General features: G+C 48.8%; 1 protein-coding gene across 1 annotated transcript; it reads left to right on the top strand.

Annotated features, from left to right (window-relative positions):
* The first annotated feature begins 919 nt into the window (after positions 1–919).
* FSHB (follicle stimulating hormone subunit beta) lies at positions 920–2328 on the top strand. The gene is made up of 2 exons (XM_041727299.1): positions 920–1078; positions 2098–2328. Exons 1-2 carry the CDS (start codon positions 920–922, stop codon positions 2326–2328), a joined length of 390 nt encoding a protein of 129 aa, XP_041583233.1.
* The last annotated feature ends 7389 nt before the right edge of the window (positions 2329–9717 follow it).

Here is a 9717-nt window from a genome sequence, read left to right as displayed (position 1 = left end):
ACCCAAACACTGACTCACGGCGGGCGTCCGGCTAACGCTGCTCTGGCTAATACCCAGCAAATCCACAAGGTGTTAGTCGCCCGGGATTTTGTATAAAAGGTGAGCTGAGACGTGACTCGGTCCACAGCTTTCTCCGGACGCGGCTGCTGACCAAAGGTGAGTCTTGGGGTCGGTTCTTAGCAAGTGCTGGCAGCTGCTTTCGAAAGGACGGGCTCTGTAGGACCCGGAGAACACACCGAGACCTTTCCAACTGCTGTTGCGTAGACGGTTTGTTCTTGTCGATGTGGCTACTTGAGTATCGCTAATGCGCAGTGGCCATGCATGTGGCCCAAGTCGCCTGGCCTCTCAAGCAGCCTTACTTTTTCAACAAAAGTAAGCAAAAGCAGCGGACAACATTCACCAGATGCAAAAACTGGCGAGCCTGTTTCCTTTTTCCTTTTAAACAAAAATAGGCTTAAAAAATTTTAAAAAATAAACAAAAATAGTCTTAAAATTTTTTAAAAAAATAAACAGACTTAGTCTTAAAATTTTTTTTTAAATAAACAAAAATAGTCTTTAAAACGATAATGAAGGGACGAAGAGGATGATCACAATTACCACCCACAGAACAATCACTAGAAGACTCCAATCTCTAAGTACTGCTGTGCAAAAAATCATTATATTGGAGTGTTGACCTGTAATGGGGGTCTACTTTGACCAAAAAAAAAAAAAAAAAAACAAAAAGAAGGAGAAGGGGTATAAGAAGAAACGTGTATTCAAGAGCGGGAGAGGAAAGGGAAGGAGGGAAAACGTTGCTGGAGCTAAGTGGGTGGCGGGGAGGATGGGAAGATCAATGGTTTGGGGTCTGGTGACCTCCCAGGCTCGTAATTGTTTGGGCCACGTTGGCTTCTCCTGAGCCTTGTCTGCTTCCCAGCCCGGGATGAGGTCGGTCCGGTTTTGCTTCCTCCTCTGCTGCTGGAGGGCGGCCTGCGGCGCGGGCTGTGAGCTGACCAACGTCACCATCGCGGTGGAGAAGGAGGAGTGTCGCTTCTGCATAAGCGTCAACGCCACCTGGTGTGCCGGCTACTGCTACACGCGGGTAGGATGGCTTGGCTGGGAGTCAGGGTGCGGGCTTCCCCAGCCCCGCTGTGCAGCACCCCCACCCCCCAGCCGTGCCCGCCGGGAGCCCGGGCCCTTAGCGCCACTTGGGTCATGCTGGGCCTCGAGCAGGTCAGTCCAGCAGAGCCTAGCACCGGACCCCCCCTCCCCCCACCCCCCCGCCTGCGACGTGCACTTGCAGCCAAGTGCTGCTGGGCTGGGTCCGACAGAGGCAGGAAACACAAAGCACAGACGCCCGACGATGGGGCATCTTCCCTGGTCCCCAAAGCTGGTGCCATAACGGAGGCCAGGTCCTTGCTCCAAATAGTGTCAAAACACGTTTCAGGCCACACCACAGCACAGACACGGGGCCCCTAATCATGGGCAACAAGCAGCCCGGAGCCACTTGGCCCCGCAGAATTAGAGCCCGTGTGACTCCACGAGCCTCGGCTTCCCCCTGCTGCTGCCGGGGAAACCGAGGCCCGGAGCGCAGCACCGCTAGCTCGTGGTCCCGCAGCCTCTGTGCCTTAGTCCAAGCCAGGAGTTTCCACTGTGCTTCCTGACCGTCTTCTCCTAGAACAGCTGGTTGCCTATGAACCAAAATCGAGAATAGCGACCTTTCAGTGAAAGGCCTTTTACGGGGAGGTAAATGAGCGTGATCCACAGACCCGACGGCATGACGTTAACCCGAGTTAACAGCCGTGCCCGTTTCTTCCCTCGGCGCAAATCATGTTGCTAGAAATCGGTGGGAAAAGAATCTGTTCTGCTCGGATTGAAAGTGCCCGTATGCAAACTGTGGATACCTCGAAACTGAGAGCCCTGCACAATACACAGCATTTAAAGGGAGGACCTATGGGGCCCCTGCGTGGGGCGCCTATGGGACCGTGTGCCCTGGGTTAGGAACCCTGGGCTGAGCTTTAGGGGGTAAAATCTGGAGCCCGCGGCAGGCAGGCAATGCCCCCCATGCAGGGCCCCTTCCCGAGAGCTTCAGCCTGACTCCGTCCCCCTCACGCTCCCCAGGATCTCGTGTACAAGGACGCGGCCAGGCCCAGCATCCAGAAGACATGCACCTTCAGGGAGCTGGTGTATGAGACGGTGAGAGTGCCCGGCTGCGCCCGCCACGCAGACTCTCTGCACACGTATCCAGTCGCCACCGAGTGTCACTGCGGCAGGTGTGACAGCGACAGCACCGACTGCACGGTGCGCGGCCTGGGGCCCGGCTACTGCTCCTTTGGAGAGCCGCAGCAGTGAAGAGCCGCGGGCACCCGGCCGCAGCCTTGTCCCCAGGCCGAGGCGCCCGGGCCCTGCCCTCGGGCAGCACTGTCCCCTGCACCCCCTGGTCTGAGCCGGTCCCCAGACACGGGGCTGCTTGCCCGGCCCCACTCTTAGAAGTCCTCCCGGGCCACTGCTCCCTCTCGGAACTGGGGTCCCCAGGCCCGGGACAGCCAGCGGGTCCCCGTGCAGAAGGCAGCACTCCTCTAGACCCCGCAGGCCTCGAGAGCGGAGCCCCCAGGACTGCAGCCCGGCCCGGCCTGAGACTCGCCTGCCACGGCTTCCTTGACGGGAGCGCCCTCAGGGAGGCAGGAGGGGGAGAGGCCGGAAGGGACCAGCGAGGCCGCCCCGTGCAAGGCGGCAGGTGCAGGAGCGCCACCTCCCCTCCTGTGCACCTGCAGCGTCCGCACGCCTGCCTCTTGCTGGATTCCCGCCAGTCAGGAGGTCACCGAGCTCAGGCTCCCTAAGCTCTCGCCACCCGGCCCTTTAGTTAAGGGCAAAAGCAAGAAATGTTAACATGGGCTGGTTTTCCCAGGCCCACAACTACTTCATCATTTACACAAATTGCACCAATCCTGTCCGACTCCTGAAGACTCTGTTGGGACGTCGGGGAAGAGAACCTTATCATCCTGCTGCGGGGGCCAGGACCCCCCCTTCGGGGAGGAGGTGGGTTTGAATGTACATTTGAGAGCAATGCTGTCACTTTACTACGTATATTTATCTTATTGACAAATATATTTGTGCAAAGAAATAGCTTCTTTAGAAAGAATTAGCCAGGAGGAAAAAAAACCCAAAAACCTAAAAACCTGCCAGTTTGCCCGAGTCCTGTGTATCAGTCTCTTCTTTGGTCTATCCGTGTCCTTCCAAATCTGTTTCTTTTAAAAGGGTGAATATTAAAAGTATTTCATGATTTCTTTTCGAGGTGTTACCTCTCTTAGGTATGTGCTTGTTTCACACTTACGTTGTTTAATTTATTTAAACCTTATTTTTTAAATAAAGATGCTAGCCACAGTCACACATCTAGAGTTTTTCCATGCGTAAGCAAATGACAAAAATATCAGTCACGATTATAATATTAGTAGAAATAATGTTAAACAATAATGCCTAGTTCTTCTAGAATATTTACTTGTCCTCACCTCTGGAAATATTAAAATTAATTAATTGCATTTCTAGAAGTGTTTCTTTATTTAAACGTCCTGTCATTTTTCAAAGCCCGTTTCTGAGGGAATGAGGTGGGGGAGGAGGCAAAGAGAGAACCGCAGAGCAGGAGGGGACCTGGGAGATTCTCTAATTCCTTTCCTGAGCCTTTGAAATGGAGACATTGAAGTCCGTGGAGGTTCCCGGACACACGAGAACTCAAAGAGCACCGAGAACTCAAAGAGCACCGAGAACTCAAAGAGCGTTCGGGCGCCGCAGGGTGAGGACGCGGGCCTGGCCCTTGACCCGCGCTGCCGCGTTGCTCTGTCGCGCTGAGAAGCCCCCTTGGCCAAGACCGGAGCCAGGTTGCACGTATCAGTAGCCAGGCTGGGCCCCCGGGTCTGGTGCCGATTGTGGCTTGTAGTTACAGCCTCTGCGGCATTTCGACACCCCGAGATTAGGGCCGCGTTGACGGAGTTCAATAAGGGCTCTGGATTACAACCCAGTGTTTTCCTTCTTCTCGGGCTTCTGGAAATCGAAATAGCTGCCTTCCCATCGGAGACACTACAGGGCGCTGGCCTCAGGGTTAACGCGTCTTCATCGCCTTGCCCAGAGGTAACATCTTAACCAAGTTACTTAAATTCCCTGCATTTCAGTTTCCCCAGCTGTCAAATGAGGAGAGTAATATCATTCACCTCAGAGGGTTGTAAGGGTGATTAAGTGGGATCATACGTGTCAAAGACTCAGCACCCGGTGCACAGCCGTTCCCCGGTAAATCCGAGCAATCGCGCCTTGAGAGACAGGATGGTGTCAAGATGGTAAGTGGACTTACGTAAAACAACGTAGCTTAGGCTTTTCCTAATAATATTAGGTAAGATATTTAACTATTCCGGGCATCCGTTTCCTCATTTTTAAAGTGGAGAGTGAAAATGGTAACTATCCCACAGGGTGGCTCTGAAGAGGAAAAACGGTAACGGGCGCGAGGTGCTTTGGGAGCCCAACGGGACAACTACCATCTTGACGAGCGAGACTTCTCCAACTTAGCTCAGAAGGTCAAGGTCCAAATGCTGGGAAGAAGCAACGGCTTCTGCTTGAGGCGCCCCCGTGCCTAACGGAAGCACAATCCTTTCTCAAGTAGCAATTAAGATAATTTGTGGGCTCCCCAAGTGCTTGCCAAGGAAAGGCCACCCCCACGGGCCACCGTCTTAGCTGAAGCCCATACGGTCTCTCCCAGCACTAGAGCAAGTCCTCACGGGGCTACAAGAGTGATGTGTCCAAACCACAACTGTAATCATGTCCGATAACGAATGGAATTCCTCTGTGTTTTCAGGATAAATCTTAATATTTAGCTGACCTGTGTAGTCACGGGTCAGCCTCCTATGTCCCTATTCCCTCATTCCCAAGGGGCTGTTACACCTGGAGACGAGCTCTGAGGACTGAGGGATTATTTCATGCTGTAACCCGACTACCAGGCCTTTCCTCCCACAAGAGATTTGACTATGGTAGACATCAACAGCGCTAACTTATCAGCCAGTTTAAGTGATAAAAAATGTGATGTCAGTGCATGATCCCTCCCCCTACAATTCCCGTCCAGCCCTGAATGCTGGTATGATCGTCTTCATTTTCCTGAATAAAAGACATGACAAAGACACGTGGGCAGCACTGCCAGGGGCCCCCGGGCCAATGGGAGGAAACAGGGAGGGAAATGAGCAGTTTCTAGGGCCGCCGAGGTCCCTGCTCCCCAGCCCTGACCCAGGGCACCCCCAGGAACAGCTCGGACTGGGTGGGCTCTTCCTGGGGTCACCAAGGTCCCTGCTCCCCAGCCCTGGCCCAGGGCATCCTGGGAACAGCCTGGACTGGGTGGGCTGGGGCCAGGGCTTCTGGACACTGGAGGCTGGAGGACGCCTGGAGGCCACCTCCCCACTGAGACCTCACCCTGTGAAGGCAAAGGGAAGAGAGGGGAAGGGACGGAGGAGGAGGGCAGGGGAAGACGGGCGACAGGGGGACAGCAGTTTTGTCTCTTCTTCTAGATTTGTAAGTATTTGTAAGTATTTGTAAGTTTGTTTTGTAAGTATTCTCCTCAAACAGTCTGGTTGACACAGGACCCCCTTAGCTCTGGGCGGACAACCGGGGACCCCTAAGGAGCCTCCACGCGGTGCTGCGCTCCCCTCAGGGCAGCTCCGTCTGCCACCACGTGTCCCCACAGGAATGTCACGGACTGTGTTCCCTGCTGGGACTTACTCATCTCCTAACCGGACGCCTGTACCTCCCACCATCTCCCCATTTGGCCCATTCCCTCACCCCTCCCCTCTGCAATCATCCGTTCATTCTCCTGGTTACAGGCCTGGTTCACATTTTATTTATTCATGTTTCATTTTTTAGATTTTACAGAGGAGTGAAATCGCCCGCTTCAGTCTGACCTATTTCATTTAGCACAGTACCTTCTGGGTCCATCCATGTTGTCTCAAATAACGAGATCTCGTCCCTTCTATGGCTGCACTGTGCTCCGGTGTGTGTCCACCACCGATTTCTGACCCACTTGTCCGTTGACGGACGGACGGGTGCTTCCGGCCCCTGGCTGCTGTAAATAAGCTGCAGTACACACAGCGGTGCATAGGTCTTTTCGAATTAGTGGTTTCATTGTTTTTGGGTAAATGCCCAGTAGTGGACCTACTGGACCACCGGGCATTTCCAGGTTTAATATTTTGAGGGTCCTCCATCCTGTTTCCCACACCAGCTTACATTCCCACCAGCGGGTGCCTTTTCCTCCACATCCTCACCAACGCTTCTTTCTTGACTACGATTGTAGTCATTCTGGCAGGTGTAAGGCGGTATCTCCCCGTGGTCTTGATTTGCCGTTTCCCTGATGACGAGTGACGTCGAGAGGGTCTGCAGGCCATCCACAGGTCTTCTTTGGAAAATGTCTATTTACGTCCTCTCCCATTTTTTAAGTTGAATTGTTTGCCTTTTTTTTTTTTTTTTTTTTTTTTTGCTGTTGAGTTGTGGAAGTTCTTTATATATTTTGGATATGAGACCCTTATTGGCTATATCATTTACAAATATCTTCTCCCATTCAGGACGTTACCTTTTTGTTTCGTTGACAGTTTCCTTTCTGCACAGGTTTTCCTTTTGTCGTCGTCCCAATAGCTTATCTTTGCTTTTGTTTCCCTTGTCTGAGGAGGCAAATGTCTAGGAAATGTTTCTATGGCCAAAGTCAGAGACATTACTGCCTGTGCTCTCTTCTAGGGTTTTTATGCTTTCGGATCTCGCGTTTAGGTCTATAATCCATTTTGAGCGCCCTTCTGTGCGCAGGGTTACAGGGTGGTCGGGCTTCATTCCCATTCACATTCAGCTGTCCGTTTTCCCAGCACCATTCATCGAAGAGACGTCTTTCCCCCGTTGTACTTTCAGGTAAGTGTAGGCCCATGTCTGGGCTCTCTGTTCCGCTCTGTTGATCTGCGTGTCTACATACTGTTTTGATTACGACAGCTTTGTAACAGAGCTTGAAATCTGGAATTACAGCTTTGTTTTCCCTTCTCAAGATTGCTTTGACTGTCCAGGGTTTTTTCCGGTTCCACGTAAGTTTTAGTATTATTTGTTCTTGTTCTGTGAAAAAATGCCGTTGGAGTTCTGACAGGGATTGCGATGAGCCTGTAGGTCGCTTTGAGTAATGCACCCACTTTACCGACATTAATTCTTCTAACCCACGAGGGCAGAATATCCTTCATTTGTTTAGGTCATCTCCAACTTCTCTCTCTAAGGTTTCGTAGCTTTCAGAGTGCAAGTCTTTCACCTCTTTGGTTAAGTTTATTCCTAGGTATTTTGTTCATTTTGATGCAATTGTAAGTGGAATTGTTTCCTCAATTTTTCTTTCTGATGCTTCATTATTAGTGTTTAGAAATGCTCCTGATTTCTGTGTATTAGTTTTGTATCCTGCAACTTTACCGAATTCATTTATTATTTCTAGCTTTCTATTGGAGTCTTTAAGATGTTCTATGTATACTATGTCATCTGCAAATAGTCAAAGTTTAATTCTTTGTTACCAGTATTGTTGCCTCTTTTATCTTTTTCCTGTCTGACCCTGTGGCTAGGACTTCCAGTACGATGTCAGGGTGGACACCCTTGTCCTGTGTCTGATCTTAGAGGAAAAGTTTTCAGGTTTTTTTTTTTTTTTGGTTTTTTTTTTTTTTTACTACTGAGTATGACGTTGGCTGTGGGCTCTTCATATATTGCCTTTGTTATGTTGAGGTATGTTCCCTCTAAACCCACTTTGTTGAGGGCTTTTATCATGATTGGATGTTGTACTTTGTCAAATGCTTTTTCTGCATCTTTTGAGGTGATTATACGATTTTCATCCTTCATACTGTTTATGTAGTGTATTGCATCGATTGATCTGCAAATATCGAGCCATCCTTGTGTCCTGAGAATAAATCCTACTGGAATGTGGTGAATGCTCTTTTTTATGTATTGTGTGCTTTTTGCTATTATTTTGTTGGGGATTTCTGCACCTATGTTCATCAAGGATATTGGCCTGTAGATTTTTTTAATCTCTTTTTTTAATTTTATTTTTTTATTTATTCATGATAGACATAGACAGAGAGAGAGAGAGAGAGAGGCAGAGACACAGGCAGGAGGAGAAGCAGGTTCCATGTCAGAAGCCTGACGCGGGACTCCATCCCGGGACTCCAGGATCGCGCCCTGGGCCAAAGGCAGGCGCCAAACCGCTGCGCCACCCAGGGATCCCCTGGCCTGTAGATTTTTTTGTGGTGACTTTGGCTATGGTTTCAGGCCTCATAGAATGTGTCTGGAAGCTTTCTTCTCTTTTCTATTTTTTGGAATAGTTTGAGGAAAATAGGTATTAAATCTTTTTTTCTTTTTAAAGATTTATTTATTTATTCAGGACAGACAGAGAGAGAGAGAGAGGCAGAGACACAGGCAGAGGGAGAAGCAGGTTCCACGCAGGGAGCCCGATGTGGGACTCAATCCCGGGTCTCCAGGATCACGTCCTGGACTGAAGGTGGCGCTAAACCACTGAGCCACCCGGGCTGCCCGGTATTAAATCTAAATGTTTAGCAGAATTCACCTGTGAGGAGGGGGGGGGGGGGGGGGGGGGAAGGGGTGACGGGCACTGAGGGGGACACTTGACGGGATGAGCACTGGGTGTTATTCTGTATGTTGGTAAATTGAGCACAAATAAAAATTAATTTATTAAAAAATAAATAAATAAATAAATAAATATATATATATATATATATATATATATATATATATAAAAGAATTCACCTGTGAATCTATCTGGTCCTAAACTTTTATTTTTTGGTAGTTTTTTGATGACCAACTTAATTTATGTTGGTTCTAATCAGTCTGTCCAATCTTCTATTCTTAATTCAGTTTTGGAAGATTGTATGTTTGTAGGCATTTATCCATTTCTCCTGGGTTGTCCAATTTGTTGGCATATAATTTTTCATAGTATTTTCTTATAAGACTTTGCATTTCCATGGTGTCATTTGTTGCTTCCCTTATTTCTGATTTTATTTATGTCCTTTCCCTTTTTTTTTTTTTGATGAGTCTGACGAAAAGTTTATCAACTTTATCTTTTCAAACAACCATCTCTTGGTTTAATTGATATAGATACAGATATCGATATCTATGTAGGCTCTGTGTCATTTATTTATGCTCTGATCTTTATTATTTCCTCCATTCTACTCAACTTAGGCTTTCTCTTTTTCTAGCTCCTTTAGGCATAAGGTTAGATTGTTTATTTGAGCTTTTCCTTGAGATAGGCCTGTATTGCCATGCATTTCTCTTACAGTTGCTTTCGCTGAATCTCAAAGATTTTGGACCAGTGTGTGTGTGTGTGTGTGTGTGTGTATGTTTTAAAGATTTTATTTATTTATTTATTTATTTATTTATTTATTTATTTATTATTTATTTATTTGACAGGGAGAGAGAGCGCATAGGTAGGGGTAGAAGAGCAGAGGGAGAGAAGGAGTAGGCTCCCCACTGAGTGGGTAGCCCGATGAAGGTCTTGATCCCAGGACCCCAGGATCATGACCTGAGCTGAAGGCAGACACTTAACCAACTGAGCCACCCGGGCACCCCTGGACACTGGGTTTTTGTTTGCACTTGTCTCCATGTATTCTTTTTCTTCCGCGATTGCTTCATTGACCCATTGGTTGCTTAGTAACATGTTGTTTAGCCTCCATGTGTTTGTGTTTTCTTCCAGTTTTT

This window comes from Vulpes lagopus, chromosome 13 (assembly GCF_018345385.1).
Source record: "Vulpes lagopus strain Blue_001 chromosome 13, ASM1834538v1, whole genome shotgun sequence".
Classification (NCBI taxonomy): Eukaryota; Metazoa; Chordata; class Mammalia; order Carnivora; family Canidae; genus Vulpes; species Vulpes lagopus.
Note: the sequence above shows the minus strand (reverse complement) of the source record. Positions and strands in the feature narration are given on the sequence as shown.